The sequence below is a fragment of the Salvia hispanica genome, chromosome 1 (assembly GCF_029641045.1).
Source record: "Salvia hispanica isolate PSC_SH4W2 chromosome 1, Shi_PSC_v1, whole genome shotgun sequence".
Classification (NCBI taxonomy): Eukaryota; Viridiplantae; Streptophyta; class Magnoliopsida; order Lamiales; family Lamiaceae; genus Salvia; species Salvia hispanica.
Window position 1 is genome coordinate 8,307,547 of NC_142692.1, and position 15,866 is coordinate 8,323,412.

The 15,866-nt window shown below is 33.0% G+C and overlaps 3 protein-coding genes across 7 annotated transcripts; 2 read left to right on the forward strand and 1 right to left on the reverse strand.

Annotated features, from left to right (window-relative positions):
• Positions 1 to 3,736: 3,736 nt before the first annotated feature.
• Positions 3,737 to 4,781, forward strand: LOC125219507 (ethylene-responsive transcription factor ERF014-like). The gene has a single exon (XM_048121498.2). The coding sequence runs from the start codon at positions 3,833 to 3,835 to the stop codon at positions 4,448 to 4,450; it is 618 nt and encodes a 205-aa protein (XP_047977455.1). The 5' UTR covers positions 3,737 to 3,832; the 3' UTR covers positions 4,451 to 4,781.
• A 4,192-nt stretch (positions 4,782 to 8,973) lies between these two features.
• On the forward strand, positions 8,974 to 14,779 carry LOC125224211 (uncharacterized). Of its 4 annotated transcripts, none has more exons than XM_089062975.1 (11): positions 8,974 to 9,132; positions 9,719 to 9,778; positions 9,912 to 10,050; positions 10,206 to 10,282; positions 10,935 to 10,984; positions 11,097 to 11,179; positions 12,008 to 12,078; positions 12,152 to 12,308; positions 12,712 to 12,851; positions 12,918 to 13,024; positions 13,153 to 14,779. In XM_089062975.1, exons 1-10 carry the CDS (start codon positions 9,094 to 9,096, stop codon positions 12,924 to 12,926), a joined length of 825 nt encoding a protein of 274 aa, XP_088919101.1. In that variant the 5' UTR covers positions 8,974 to 9,093; the 3' UTR covers positions 12,927 to 13,024; positions 13,153 to 14,779. The 4 variants fall into 4 exon arrangements, with proteins under 4 accessions (XP_088919101.1, XP_088919100.1, XP_088919099.1 ...); XM_089062974.1 differs by having other exon boundaries at positions 12,923 to 13,024; XM_089062973.1 differs by having other exon boundaries at positions 12,712 to 13,024.
• LOC125198798 (RING/U-box superfamily protein) lies at positions 13,315 to 14,646 on the reverse strand. Of its 2 annotated transcripts, none has more exons than XM_089062972.1 (2): positions 13,665 to 14,646; positions 13,315 to 13,511 (listed from the first exon to the last, which is right to left on the reverse strand). In XM_089062972.1, the coding sequence occupies exons 1-2, from the start codon at positions 14,644 to 14,646 to the stop codon at positions 13,483 to 13,485; spliced, it is 1,011 nt and encodes a 336-aa protein (XP_088919098.1). In that variant the 3' UTR covers positions 13,315 to 13,482. The 2 variants fall into 2 exon arrangements, with proteins under 2 accessions (XP_088919098.1, XP_088919097.1); XM_089062971.1 differs by having other exon boundaries at positions 13,315 to 13,514.
• Positions 14,780 to 15,866: the final 1,087 nt, after the last annotated feature.

The following is a 15,866-nucleotide window of genomic DNA, read 5'->3' on the forward strand; positions in this document are numbered from 1 at the left end:
TTTGTTATTTTTATGCATTTAGCTTCAATACTGCTATAGGAGTTTAAATGCATTAGTACTAGTATTTTGATTCTTATAACTTGTTTTTTAATGCATTAGTATTTTGACTTATGATTTCAATTGTTAAGAAGTAGCACCTGGGTAAATTTCTAACAATTCTACAATTTAGCTGCAATATTAAAAAATCAAGATATACCCAAATCCACATATGTTTTCTTTTTTCATCGAAAGAGAAAAATATCAAACTTACAATAGGAATGTATGATATAGAAGTTAAAAGTGTGTAGACCTATATAAATTACGTAATCCGAAATTGTATTCAATGTGATTTATGATAATGACATGAAAATTACTTGTCACGTCACATTCACAAAGACTATAGTCCAATATTTTCGAAGAGGGATTTCCGGCAACTTGATTGACAAATCTTCAATTCACGCGGCATTAACACATCATAGCCTACTCAATCCCCATTAACCCAAATACTAATATTTATGATAATGATGATGGTAACAAAAAATAGATTAATTGAAAATAATTTTTGGTCGTATTCTTTGTATTTTACATATTTTCAGTCTGAATCTGTTTACTGAATTCTTTTTATCGGTATAAAAATAGATTTGAATTCGTTTTCTATGATTACAAATTAACATACACATTTTGTTTATGTATGTTATCTGTTGTTTCTATTTTAATAAACTATTTTTTATTATCTTAAGAATATAATGGCTGGTCATAGTTTACTTATTTTATGTTTAATAGTATAAAAAACTATTAGGGTCACTTTATAATTAAATTACTCCACTATTCTAAATTATATTATTAATGAAGGAACTAAATACGGTTTGTATTCTAATAAAATAATAAAAAAGATAAATAAACAATCATGAAATAAGGAAAAAATACCTAATAAGAACTTAAGAATAAGAATTAATGCTAGAAACTTACTTTCTCATATATAACTATATAAATAAACATGCCTATAGGCTATAACAGACTTTAAAATCTTGATAGAAAAACTAATTACATCTTCTCGACTTATAGGGCATATGTAGTTGTGCGATTGATTAATTTGTTGATCCATCGTTGTATTAGTATATGTAACTTTTATGTTTGATTGAAACATGGATTATGATATATACATAATACATGATATGTAGGAGATTACTAAGTTGTTTCTGGGCTGGCTGTATTATAGGTAATTATTTATCATACAAATAAATAAATTGCAATTAAACACATGCAACAAAATTCAACAATAATGGAAGTGATTAAACCCAATATTTTTTGCATTTTTAGAAGTGCGAAAGCACCTTTTAATAATATAAAGTATTTTTTATTCCATGCGTGAAAATAAAAATGATGATATTTATCTAAAAATGCTACAATTTCAATTCGCGAAAATTTCAAGTAAATCGAGCCTCATAATATTAATTTTATTTGCATCAAATTATATTATTTTTTAAGATTAAACCTTAAAAAATTCGTCAGCCACAATTTCCGAAGCTGCTTCTGTCATGAATCACACATAATTTCATGTGTCTAATCGCTTTTCCCAAAGCAAAAAAGCCGTTTTCTTTTTCTACTTTTTTTATTGAATAAGTCATAAACCGTACCTTAATAGAATCGAATCAGATTCCCTAAAAATTTTACACTCAAAATAAGTAAATTACAAAATAAAGCATTATCCTTCTAATACATCATTTGAATACCACTACAAATTCAGTTATATTCTCTGCAAAATATTTCTTCCCCATCATTCAATAAAAATCCCATTTCGTGATTTGATCGATCATACGATTTATACACCATTAAAAATAATCTTATTTCCAATTTTAATAAATAAGTCCCATTTTCTGTTAATTATAAAATGACATAATCCCTTTTCTACACAAAATTTAGTTTAAAATTAATAAAATAGTAACAATATAAATAAAAATATTGGCAAAATATTAATAGTGGAAAATGAGGTTAATTAAATCTCAAGTTCCACTAATTTTCTCAATTCATATATATATATAATACAATTTATATATTTTAATCGAAAAAAATTAAGACACACTATCCGATTGAATAAATATTTCAAATTTCAGAGTGGGAGAGGATGAGAGAGAAACGCGTTTTGAGGAGTTTCTTGATGACAGAAAAGCACCAGCTGTTTTTTCTTCCTGCAAATGGTTAAAAGAAAATAATGTATCAATACTATGTTTAGACATCATAATTAACGCGTATACTAAAAAGTAAGAAAATACTAGTACATTCATTGTTTTTTTTATTCATATTTAATGTATATTTAGTGATGGATTATGTTCATACAACTGAGAAGCACACTCCCCCATAAGCATCCTGCAAAATCCTGGAAGCTGCTCTTGAACAGAATCCTAAGTTTCTCTCTCTAGAAATGCATTATTCTTCACTGTTAGAATATTCACATATATTGCCATGAATTATAGCCCATTATTATTAAGTACTTGGTCTAAGATATGTTACCCTAAATCTCCATTAAAATATATCCCTACCCCATGTGATCAAATATCTCCATTCTCCACTTTATGGTAATTTTTTTCAAGTTATCACCAAGTCTTTTTCCAGGTGAATTTTCTAAGATTCTAGATACATACATAAAAATTACTACTATAAAAACTAGTGCTATTATTTTATCTGTCTCCTAAAAATAGAATTTTTTTCTTTTTGGTTCGTTCCCTTAAAATTGAAACTTTAGTTTTAAAGAAAATTCCACCTAATGCGATGAAACCCATTTTCCACTAACACATTATTCACTGTGTTTAACCGTACAGATAAGAACTCTTTAAATGACGTATATATGTTAAATTAAATTCCTGAGGTTCACTTATTTTTCAGCACTTAAGGCCAGCAATGGCTTATGCACTGTCTCTACCTACGGCTATGGACAACCTTATTCATTATATTGTACTCTGTGACTGAACGAGTTCCTTTTACGTGATACATAGTAAACATCTTGTAAGAAGGGATTACTTGTTGTCCAAGTCAAGAACTCTTTAATGGTGAAAGATAAAATATTTATTAGGAGCTTCCCATGTTGGTTTCTGATTGTAATGCATATGCTACAACTGCCAAAGTCTACCCTTTTTCTGAGCAACTCTGTTGCTCTTTGAAAAATCAGCATTTCTAAGCTGTCTCACCATGTTAGTAATTGAAGCATATTTGCTCTTTTTATTCTCTTTTTCACACGTCAAAAGTTTCTAAATGGATACTACATCATAAATATACTCTATGCTCTATAAAAAATAGACTAAATTATAAATAATATAGATTTTAAATAAAAGAGAGAAAAAAATGTGGTGAAAGTATTACTAGTGGATTGTGAGATTCAGATTAATATTTAATTATTTAAATTTTTTTATATTTTAAAATTAATTTATGTTTAGTGGATAACTCAAAATGATAAAATTAGTTTTTTTTTTTTTTTTGGACGGAGGGAGGAGAAAAAATAACTGACTTTCGTTTACACTTTTCACCACACTGTTAATTAGAAGTTACAAAGTTCAGTAGTAGTGTTAATGAGTAGGTTAGAAAAGTCATTATCACATGAAGTAAGTACGAAGCATCTCTTCTCTGTTTATTAATCCCAGAATTAACACTGGCAAATATCTGTCACATTAACTAAACCTTGACCAAAAACTCTACATTTTTTTTTTATATTTTCCCTAAATCTCCCCCCATTAAAAATAATCTATAAATATCACCACTTCCCTCCTTCCACCACAACACCATTATCCCATTTCAAGCAGCAAAACTAGGAAAACACAAGAAAAAAGCACACACAAAAAAGACCCTTAATCTCCCAAAAATGGTGAAGACAGAAACCAAGCTTTCAACATCATCACCTTCTTCTTCATCGTCGTCGTCATCATCGTCATCGCGGAAAAACCCAATCCCCCAATGCAAGAAGAAATTCAAGGGAGTGAGGATGAGAAGCTGGGGATCATGGGTTTCCGAGATCAGAGCCCCCAATCAGAAAACAAGGATCTGGCTCGGCTCCTACTCCACGGCGGAGGCGGCGGCGCGTGCATACGACGCCGCCCTTCTATGCCTCAAGGGCTCCTCCGCCAATCTCAACTTCCCCTCATCTTCCAAGAATCTCATCAACACCACCGATCAAAACATGTCGCCCAAATCCATCCAGAGGGTCGCCGCCGCCGCCGCCGCCAAGGCGGAGGTTCTAGAAGGTTCCAGAAACCCTAGCCCTCCGTCGCCGAGCTCGGCGTCGTCTTCGTCTCCGAGCCGGATGGAAGACGAGCGGATTTCGGCGTATGAGGTGCAGATGGAGGAGGCGAGCATGGCGGCGTGGTACAACTTTGATTCCCCCAAGTACAATGAGATGCTTAATGGGGTGTTTTTTGATCCTTTGATGATGGAGGATTATTCCTATGAAGATGGAGATATTCCTCTGTGGAGCTTCTGTTGAAGATTCGACTCTTTTTTTTTCTGTTTATTATATATATTTGTTGTTTATTTGTTCATTCATTGGATGATCTTCAGTTTATTTCATGAAGACATTACTGACTTAGGCCGAATAATATATACATATATATATTGGATAAGGAAAAAAAATGTTTGGAATATTTATTGATTTTTTCGGGGTTCAATTCGCAATAGAGTGGTGGAGTATGTTTTCAGGGCTCTTTTAAGTGAATTTAGATTTAGGCTGAATTATGTATATTTTTTGGAATTTTTTATTGATTGTTTGAGGCTTCTATTCAATAGAGTGGCATGTTTTATGGGCTCTTTTAAGTGAATTTGACTGCAACATTTTTCTAATTAAATTTCGTGTGTGACTGTGTGGTTTCTTTAAAGATGATCTATAATAGTTCTCGTTTATCCCGTGATGACTTGAGCCCAATTTATTGGGTGAAGTTAACTAAATACTATTATCTCCGTCCACCAAAATTTGTCTCAATTTGACCCGGCACAGATTTTAAGAAATGTAATGAAAAGTGAGTTGAAAAAGTTATTGGATTGTGGGTCCTACTTTTATATATTAATTTTATAATAAAATGTGAGTAGAAATGAATTAGTGGAATATGAGGTCCACTACTAAAAATGGTAAAAATGAAATAAGATAAATTTTGGGGGACGGACGAAAATATAAAAATGGGACAAATTTTGGTGGACGGAGGTAGTCTTACTCATTTGTTTGGGTTTCATTGTCAATAGTGTGTCATTCATGTATACATGAGTAACATAGGTATAGAAAGAAGTTGTATTTTCTGAGTTATTCCAAGAATATTGATGGATCTTTTACAAGGTATTTGAACACTAGTAGTTCATATTACTTCCTACTTTTATCTTTATTTGTTATGACAAGGAGATGATAAATTAAAATATACTGCAAATTACGCACTTGAATAATTTATATAAATCAAATATATGTAGATAATTTTAGTGTGACGAAATCGAGTTTAATTTGAATAGTTTTAATTATTTTGAAATTAAAAATAAATGATAGAAGCGACATATACTCATATAACAAAAGAGTTATTTCAAGATCATATGATTTTGCACATGGATCTGTCTATTTTTAGAGAAGTTGAAAATGCATTGCTCCATTACCTATCTTTTCTCTTACACTGTACTTGGTCATGTCAAAAAAATAAAAATAAAATGTTCAAAAATTTTTAAATTGACCAATTTTTATCGTATTGTATTAAATGCTAGTAGGTAGAGAGGTTTGGCAGAAGAAATAGTTTCTACCCTACACTACATTTCAATAGCATGCATATTCTAGTTGATAGTCATGCATTGTGCTATGTTATTACGCATAATATAATAATTAAATATGAGAATAAATATGGAAGACTTTTTTAATAATTATACCAAAGTTGATTTTCGAGTGAGTGATGATATATAGTGAACATGGGATAGAGCCCACAAAACTTATTATTTGAATTTTATTCTTTGCAAACATATCATGTGCAATGGAGCATCTATTCATCAAGAAAAGAAAAGAAATCCAATCCTCTCTTTTTAAATGAGCCTAAGCTTGTGATCTCCATGTGTGTATATTTGTCTTTGGGGAATCCTAAGCCGCTCTTGTGTTGTGATATGTGACACATCTTTTTCTTTCATTACCATCCAATATATTCGACACACATCAAAAGAGTTAAATTCAATAACGAATTTAATCAAATATATAACAAAAGTCGCTTCCACTATCACCTATTATGAGTGAATCCAATAACTATTGGGATAGAATGAAAAATAATTGCACATACAATTAATTGTTGTAATAATAATAATAATAATAATAATAATAATAATAATAATAATAATAATAATAATAATAATAATAATAATAATAATAATAATAACAATAATAATAATATTATTATAAATATTATTATTATTATTGTTATTATTATTATTATTACCCTACACCACACTTTTTATAGGTATATCGATTTTCCATAATCTAAAAATAATATTATCACAATAATAATGTTTAAAGTGTCGAATGTGGTTGAAAAAATTAAGCTCAAGGAGCTTTAACACGGGCTTTATTATGGATAAAAAACCCACAAGCCCAATTATCTGAGTCCCACTATGCTTATTCAAGTAGGCAAAAGGTCTACAAAAATACCCGGAATCATTGTTAAAACTAAATACTCCGTACTACATCTACATGCATGTTATAAACATTAGGTTCCACTCTAAACAACTTAACAAAAAGTCGAATATAGGAAATACTTAAAATCAAATACCTAATCTATTATGAAGGGGATAGCTATGAATATCTTGTGGTGTCATCTCTAGAGCGTGGGGCCTTTTACCAAATTTATAAATAAAATGTGACAAATAATTGGTAGCAGAAATTCCTTATCTATGTACATAATAGATGACCAATGAATCAAAATCTTGAATCAAAGATCGTACCTTTTGCATAATGGTTCGACAACTAATAGAGACATCATAACGTCCCAAAATCATTGATATTCCAACAACACTGTGACTTTCTACCTTTAACTTTCTAAGACCCAATTCTTTTGCCAGCTTGAGACCATATAAAATGCACCAAAGTTCTGCCGTTAGAATGAAACATTTCTCAACATTAGCAACAAATCCATATCTCCAAACTCCTAGATCATCACGAAATAATCCTCCATCAAAAGTCCATCCTGAACCTCCTTCTAGAGAGGCATCCCTGTTAAGCTTTAAAGTATTTCTCGAAGGTGGCCGCCAACCAACTATAATAGGCGAAAAGAAATACCAAGAGCTCTATTGTCCACGATCTGAGTCGCCACCACCCATGTTAACTAAAATATAGTTAACGTTACATGTTAACTAAAATATAGTAGTATTTTTTTCAAATTTTTTTTTGGAAATATCCCACAATAATTAAAATTAGAATTGTGTGACTCAAAACCATCCCGTTTCAAATATATCAATATCGTTTTAATCCAAACACTCAAAAACAGAATGATGGCATTTTGCCAAAAAAAGTAATTTTATAATACTATCATACTATTTGATTTTTTCATATTATTTTTCAATTTTAACATTATGCTACGATTGCGAAAAAATAAAAATTTATGATTTATCTTTCAATTTCAAATTTATGGGACTGAAAAAAATAAGCAAAATTATAATTTAAATGAAAATTTCTATCTTCCTTTAAAATAGTAATCATAACATTGTTTTTTTCATACCAAACATATCTCATAAATTTTAAATACATATGAGTTATATTCTATACGGCTATCCCAAAACGAGAAATTTCGGAAAAAATGATTAATTTCGTTGACCTTTCGTAATTTAGACTTCAATTCGCTGACCTTTCAGAATATGGGATCGAGGCATGCAAATTTTTCAGAATAAGGGACTTTAGATTTTTTATTATTTTTCTCAAATTTTTTCTTATTATTTTTCTTCCATCATTTATCAAGGGACTAAACTACCCCTTCAAATTTTTACCTAAATTCTAAGTCGCTTCGGTGAGGGGGGACTCCCAAGCCGTCCGTCTCTTTATTCCAACTGATTCGTAGACCAAATTTCAAATTAAATCAATGAAATACTTATCCCAAGGAACCAGAAACAATCTGAATTCTAGGTTATTTGGAGAAAATTGCTAAGTGATATTTGGAGAAAATTGCTAAATGGGTTAGGTAATAATTAATCAAACCAAGAATCATCCCAATCTGTGTTTTGAGTTTGGATTCGATCTGCAAGGTTGGATTTAGTGTGGGGAGAGGAAGATTAGTTGTTCATTTACACCATTAATTTGGAAGTTGGAACTATCTCTGATTTTGCAATTGGCGATGTGACTTTGAGATTAATTGATTCAAAGTGCAAAATCAATAAATTGTTGACTGTAGGATGATAGACTCTTCTTGATCAAGATATCCAAAACTATTGATTGCACTTCTTCAATCATTCATGGCGCTGGCAGAATTGGTGGATTGAAGGGGCGCAAGATTCAATTTTGAAAATTGATGAAAGTTTAATTGATGATTGGAAATTTATATTGATTCAGCAAAAACGAAGGGTAAGGTTGTAAGAAGTGAATTTGAGAACTGAAAAATGGCGGAGCAGAGATGAAGTTATGGAACAATGGAGCTAAAATAGATAGTAGAAGTGTGGGAGAAAGGTACACAAATAAAAATGTGGAACAGAGAACACGACTTGCGGAGAGAGGAAATATACCGCTGAAAATTTGGAGAGGGTAGTTTAGTCACTTGATAAATTGTTGGAGATAAATAATAATAAAAAAGTAAAGAAAAATGACAAAAAATCAAAAATCCCTTATTTTGAAAAATTCGCATACCTCGATCTCATATTCTAAAAGGTCAGTGAACTGAAGCCTAAATTACGAAAGATCAGCGAAATTAATCCATTTATCCGAAATTTCTCAAACAAAACATAGTTCATGTTGTCACAATATTAATCTCGAACGAAGGGCTGAAATAAAATACAAACAAGGCGGAGGGTATTAATGCAAACATACAAATATAAACAAAATGAAATATTTTTGCCCTCTCTCTCGACTGAGGAAATACTGCAAATTTCAAACAGTCGCTTTGGGAAAAATCCAACCGGCGCCTCACCGGAGGAGAGATGTCTTATACGAAGGAGCAGCTCCTTACTCGTTTACAGGTTCATTTTTTCTTCTAATCATTGATCCCATTGTTCAATTGTTGCAATGGAGCAAAGCTTGTGATTTGGCGAGTTTATGTTTCAGTCGATATTCAAATTGAATTGGATTTTTTTTTGTTGCGTATGCTTTTATGCTCACTCAGTAATGTAAATTTTGATTTGAGGGCGGAATTTCACCTTGCTTGTATGTTTTTTAGTAAATGTGGCGTCGAAGTAGAATGAGCTGGATTAATTTATTTGATTAGGTTCAAGTGCATCCGTAGAGCTGATTGATTAGTTTAATTGATCTAATTGGAATGATATTTCTATCATTATCACAATGTGGCTTGGTATCAGTAACATTAAACCGTTCTAAATTACCCAAGTTGGTTATCAGCAACTGAACACTTTGTAGGTCATGAATTCGCCGTACTACGGCTTGCTGTGTGTCTGTTCTATTAAGATATGATTTCTCCAAGTGTATCTGTGTATATAGTTGTAACATAGAATATTTTAATCCAGTTTTCACAATTAAACAGTTGTAGATAACCTTATGATGTTAAAATTTACTGCTTCGTTTGTAATCTCTTTGCTGATTTCTCCTCAGGAGCTTCAAATAGGTTTCTCCCAATACGAGCATCCTGTTGTATTGACAGTGGAAGCTCAGGTAACAGACAGTCGAAGCTAATTCTTTGTTTCTTTGTTTTTTCTAATTTGAACTGAGCTTGTTGTTAACTTCAGGTAAAGTAAGTTGGGAATATGAAAGGTGCACTGAGCAAGAACTTGTTCTTGTAGGTTAGATAGTCATAGATGCTAAGTTGCTTGTTCTTGCTTATTCATCTCAAAGTACTCAATGTTGGCACCCTGTTATAAGGAGGACAAGAAACAAAAGATACTATATCGTTTCTGCTTTGGCGGACACAGAGGTAGATTTGAAAGGTATATATGCTTTTTCATTGGTAGTCTATCTGTCTCCCATATCTCTGGTGTGTTGTGTCATTCCACTGAAGGACTTCTACTCCAAAAGTTTGGTGTCTCTGAAGAAAAGTAACTTTGTAATGTCAATTTACTAATTATGTTGAAGAACTATGCAGTTCTTTCTCAGAGACTCGGTCTGGGAAAAGGAGGTGTAAGAATGGCTCCAGAAGAGGCGCTCTCAGAGATTCTTCATGTATTTGCTTCTTAATCTATGCAATCTTATATTAATGATGTTATTCACTGGCTTATTTTATTAGTGAGATTTAATATTTTAATTATAGCTAGAATTTATGTGAATTTTTTCTGAGGGAATAATATTTATATTCTTGCAATGCTCACACTACCATTTGCAGCTGGATTAAGCTCATCTAAGTTTTTTTGTTCTCAACTTATTAATGAGCATTTAGTATTTTTATGTGAATTTTAGTGCATACTCGGGACGTAAATGATGTCGTGATTAAATTAATTATATTTTATTGTGTAAATTAACTGGACATGTTGCACCAAATGAGATAGTGAACGGTCCAAATTTAGCTACCATGCAGTGATTTCGAGAAGAATATATAGTAGAGATTTTATGAGGTAGTCATGTTTAATTATTGATTTTTCATTTGAAGTGAAAATTTAAATGATATGCGTTTCTTTTGAGAAGTAAAGTACTAACTTCTAATTTTACTTTTGATTTTCCAGTAATATTTTTCAAAATTATTACTATTAGTTTCCATGGGGACATATATTGCTTGCAATGTCACTGAGTAGTAGGATAATCATCAAATTCTCTTGATGTGGTTACTGATTTTAACGATAATTAGCTTATATCTCTATGCATTTATTTATTATTGTAGGTACCCCTATGTTGTGTTACTCCCTTTGCACTTGTGAATGAATCAGCAAGGTACATGTCATATTTTTTATGGATTCATGTATGTATGTATATAAGTTTTCACTGCCTCTTTCTGGAGTATGAAATTGCTTATTGAAATAGTTCATTTTTGCTCTTTGTGAAGGCATGTGTCTTTGTTGTTAGATAAAGGATTTAAAAGTCAAGAATGCTGTTTCTTCCATCCGTTGTCAAATGACATGTCAATTGGTAAGTGATCATAATATTTTGTTTATTTTGAGTTTAATAAAGTTCTTGTCTGTATACATTGGATTTTGAGAACTGGACTACCAAAAGAGGGATTTTCTAGAGAATTTTCATACGGTATGTTGGAGTGTTTTCCTGGAAGAATTAGGAAAATATTTGAGGAATTTAGTCTTGTTAGTTTAAGGAGGATGTGGAAGATCAAATTTGTGATGTGGGGCATTGAAGCAGGATCTTTATATAAATGATATCTGTACAGACTGGAGAGTAATGTTTGTATAATAGTTTATGCTAAATGAGTGTCTGGGTACACATCTTACCCCCTTGATGTAACTCTGCGCAGTTCTGATATTTATAAAAAAATCTGTTACATAGTATTTAAAAAACGTAAATTTCACTTTCTAGCCCAAAATATGCATGTCTTCTAAGATTTATCTCACAATCTAATCAAGACAAATTGGTACCAAGTAAATTGTTAGATTCCAAATGACGACCAGCCAACTTTCCTGGAACAGAAGTCTTGTTTGGCAGCATGGAAATTGTAATCAAAGTGAATGAAGTCTAGTAATGTATCATTATTGATAATGTGGAATATTTATTATAAAGTTTGCATATTTTGAGCTAGAAAGTGATATCTACCTTTAAAAGCTGTATAGACAAAGATATAAATAGACGTGAGACTTTTACCAGCATAGGCTTCGCTCTCCCTCAATGTACTTATCCATAATAGTTCAATAGCACTGTCAAAGCATCTCCAACCTAAACTTTTGACAGTCCTTACCTTGACATTTTATCTCATGATCTTCTCACTAACACTTTTTATATGCTCAACAGCTCTTAATGCTCATGATCTTGACAAGTTTCTGAATTCAATTGGAAAAACTCCTGCCTATGTTGATCTGGAGGTAATATTTAGTAATTTTACATTTGTTTAGTTAGCATTATACTCAAACTTGAATTTTGGAGCTGTGTTCACAGGCTACCCCTACTGTAGGGAAAGACCAACCTCCAGATCTAGCTAGTCTTGTCCCATCTGATGCATTGGTCTCAGCTAATCCTCCAGTAGCACAGGAATCTTCTAAAGGTCTGGAGAAAAATCACACCTCTGCAGATAAGCAACCAGTAATTGGTGCAGGTATATTTTCTGCTGCCCTTTTCTTTTTAGTTAATGTACACATTATTTTTGCGATTGATGTACTATGGTTTTAAGTGGATTCTTTACACTTGAATCTCATGGATGAGGTTAACACATTTTAGGAATACGCATGGATTCAGCTTATCTCAAGAACCTTTTGGGAATAACCAACAGAATCACTTAACGGTTAATATGCTAGGCTGCATAAAGTCAGCGTGTTTTTTGTTGGGAAGCTGTTGATCTTTGATTAGTAAATGTGATTGAATGACTGGATGAATAATTTAATTTTAGATTGCAATGGGAAATTTCTTTCATCCTTTCTTATTCTTCTTATTATCCCCTCAAATAGCTGTGTGTCATGGATGAAGCATGGAATTTGACACCAATTCTTAATTTTTCATAGGACCAAAACCTGCAAAACCATCCAATGCTTCCACAAAGGAGAAACCTTCTGGGACTTTGAACTCGTCGATCACTTACGCTGACCCTCATAAATTTGTTGATGAGATTCTGGAAAAGACTAGAACCATAGTTCTCTCAGAGGTCTGTTATAATAGTATTTTGAATCTGTTAGCTAGTGACTCTTCTGTGACATCTAACCATATTCAGTACAGATAAAGTAGGAAGAGAACATAGAGAAATATCGGGAGCAACTTGAAACTATAGTTTTGAACAATATAAGCAAACAACTTGTCATGGAGTTGAAGAATCTTGCTGTGAGTCTCAAATTTCCTCAGTATTCCTATTACGTATAGATTATAGTAGTATGTCTCTAATGTAACACAGATACCTTGCAAACTGTGAGGACTCCAAATTAATTTTGCTTACATGCAAATTGTTTCAGATAATATTCAAGAACATGGCATATACAGAAGGCTTCAAAGCGGGCATTCATCATCAGCCAAAGAGAATGTAAAATTACCCACATTCATAGAAAATGCGTAGAAACCAATTATCAGAAAAAAAGCTAACTGGAATGGTTTAATTTCATTTTTCAAATGCAATATGACTCGAATGATGTGATTCTTTATTCCAAATTTCCAACATATAATGACAATTCTTAATTATAAGTGTCCTGTTGAATTCCTATGCCTTCTATAATACATCATCATTGCTGATCTTGAACACCAGAGCCATAATAAATATCAATTTTCTTGTCTGTTTGCTGTGTGCTCTACAGTATATTACACCTCCATGATTCAGCTGCTGAAACAGGTAGATGTAACTAATTACATGACAGTATAATCGGGACAGCTTAATTTTATTATTGCTTTTCATTCTGGTATACATTTTTACACATTATAGATTTTGTACAATTTTCTTTGCAGTCCATTCTTAGTTTAGTTCAGTTCTCACCGTGGTGATCTCCAGACCCATTTCCACGTGGGCGAAGTGGCCGATATCTGGAGCGGAATGGCCACATGTCTGCCAGCCGCCTCAGCCGCGGGCACCTCCTGTCTTCAACGTGAACTTGGTTGGATTCATCTTCACAAGTTTGATTCGGAGTCTCGATTTCATGGCGGCATACTGGGCAAGAATTATGGAGCCTCAGCCATGGAACAATGCAGTCAGAATGGAAGATATGCTTGCATGGTAACTCTCTTGCTTCCAACCCAACTTTTAATTCTTCCTTGCAAACTGGGCATTCAGTGTCTGTCTCCAGATGTGTTTGTGCAATTTTAATTGTTGGAATAGCATCAATAGCTGAATCTGGAGCTGGTGGTGGACCCGGCCTGTCGTTCTGAGTTATCTCCTCGATGAGCCCTTGCAGTCCTGGCCCGGTGAAGTAGTTTCTAGGGTCTACTCCTGGTGGGACTAGCCTTTCTCTCGGCCTATTTCCGTTTGCAGGGATATGGCCTGTTGGCCGGAGAATAATCCAGGTTCTGGGCCGGGCTATAATGCCGCTATCTGGACCCCAACCGTCGTCTTCCTCCTCACCAAACGAAGGACCTCTCCTCCGGAACCAGCTTTGATTTCCCACCTCTTCCGGCTCCCTATGACGCCGTCTTCGCCGCCCATGAACCCGTGTTTGGCCCATAATTGAGGCCCGTTCATTCGGGCTGTCCTCTCCACGACGGTTTAGCCCAAGTGGATGATCCAGCATGAGGGCCAATGCTTCAAGAATCCGGGCCTCCGGAGAGGGATCGAACGCGGTGAATTCAAGAACCGGTTGTGGCCTCGCCATGTCGATTTCGTAGAGAAATTGGCCGAGGCACCGTGGGCAGATGATACTGGATGGGTCCTCAGGCGCGATCCTGACCGTCCGGTGGCACTGGTAACACCAGTAGAGATTGGAGCTTCTCCCATTGCCGTTGGCTCTTGGAGGGCTCAGAGACATGAGTGTATGTAAATATTACGTAGAAAATGGCAAAAGAATCTGAAATTTCGAAGGAGATGCATGGCTTATATATATGGAATAAGAGAGTAGTTCTATATAGGGGAAAAAGCATGGCTTTTTGAAGCTGTATGAAGAGATTCCTACTTTGTTTCTGCTTGTTTAAAAAGTAAAGCATCACACAGAGAACGGAAGTCCTCTTGTCTTGGTTAGCAAATCCATTTGATCGAGTTTATATTTCAAACTAATCTATGAAACACAACTTGATCGATAAGACGCTTCCTTTTTAAACAATAGGTTATGAAGAAACATGTGGTAGAGTGGTTAATGCATAAGGCTAAGTGTCTCAAATTTGAGTCACTAAACTTTAAATTTCTATTTATTTGTTAATAAAAATTGTAGAATCATTATTAATGATCAATTACTAAATAAATAAATAAAAGAGACATAAGGTTGCATCCTCGAAACACGAAGTTTGTAACATGTTCGAGTTTCTAAGTCCAATAGCAAATACAGTTGGATTGGGCCTGCATATGAGCCAATTTTAGACAATACTGTAATTGTGTGTGGTCTAATAAATATTTCAACCAGCAAATTAAATTAATAAATTATGAAAATTAGGAATATTACATTTTTCTTCTTGTGTTGTAAGGCATTACTTCTTTCTTGTATGATCCATTTGTTCATGCATTTAAATTTTTTTAAGTGCTCCGTAACTTTATGAAATTTCTCATTTTCATTTGCTTTTAATGAAATTAATACGTAAAGTACACTTGCCAAAATAAAATATATTAGTAAAGCCCATGAAAATTTGCAAAACAAGAAACCTATAATGAAATGCAACATAATTATAAATTTTGAGGTTTCAATATTACTAATAAAAATACATCAAAAAATAAGTTATGACAAAAAAGTAAATGCTCTGTTGGGGAGGCAGACCATTTAATTTATTCTTCAATAATGCAAATAAAAATTAAATATTATACCAGACTATCCAAATCTAATTGAAACACAAGAACTGAGTGTATATTAATTAATGGGATTTGGTCAATGCTGCTTCTCTTAAATATATACAGTATCAGAAACCTAACATTTTCACCACATGGTTGTGCAGTACAAAGAAAAACATATTGTCATTAATGTTTTGAAACAAATTCTCAACTAACATTTCATGTTGACCGATACCTTTGTACTATATTTATATGAATAGATATATAGATGGA

What these genes read in the sequence shown, in the direction of transcription:
- LOC125219507 (XM_048121498.2), top strand. Translation starts at nt 3,833, where the DNA reads ATGGTGAAGACAGAAACCAAGCTTTCAACATCATCACCTTCTTCTTCA.
- LOC125224211 (XM_089062973.1), top strand. Translation starts at nt 9,094, where the DNA reads ATGTCTTATACGAAGGAGCAGCTCCTTACTCGTTTACAG. An exon ending in CTTGTGAATGAATCAGCAAG is followed by an intron (nt 10,985 to 11,096) that starts GTACATGTCATA and finishes CTCTTTGTGAAG; the next exon opens with GCATGTGTCTTTGTTGTTAG. An exon ending in GTCAAATGACATGTCAATTG is followed by an intron (nt 11,180 to 12,007) that starts GTAAGTGATCAT and finishes TATGCTCAACAG; the next exon opens with CTCTTAATGCTCATGATCTT.
- LOC125198798 (XM_089062971.1), bottom strand. Translation starts at nt 14,646, where the DNA reads ATGTCTCTGAGCCCTCCAAGAGCCAACGGCAATGGGAGAAGCTCCAAT. An exon ending in TGGGTCTGGAGATCACCACG is followed by an intron (nt 13,515 to 13,664) that starts GTGAGAACTGAA and finishes TACCTGTTTCAG; the next exon opens with CAGCTGAATCATGGAGGTGT.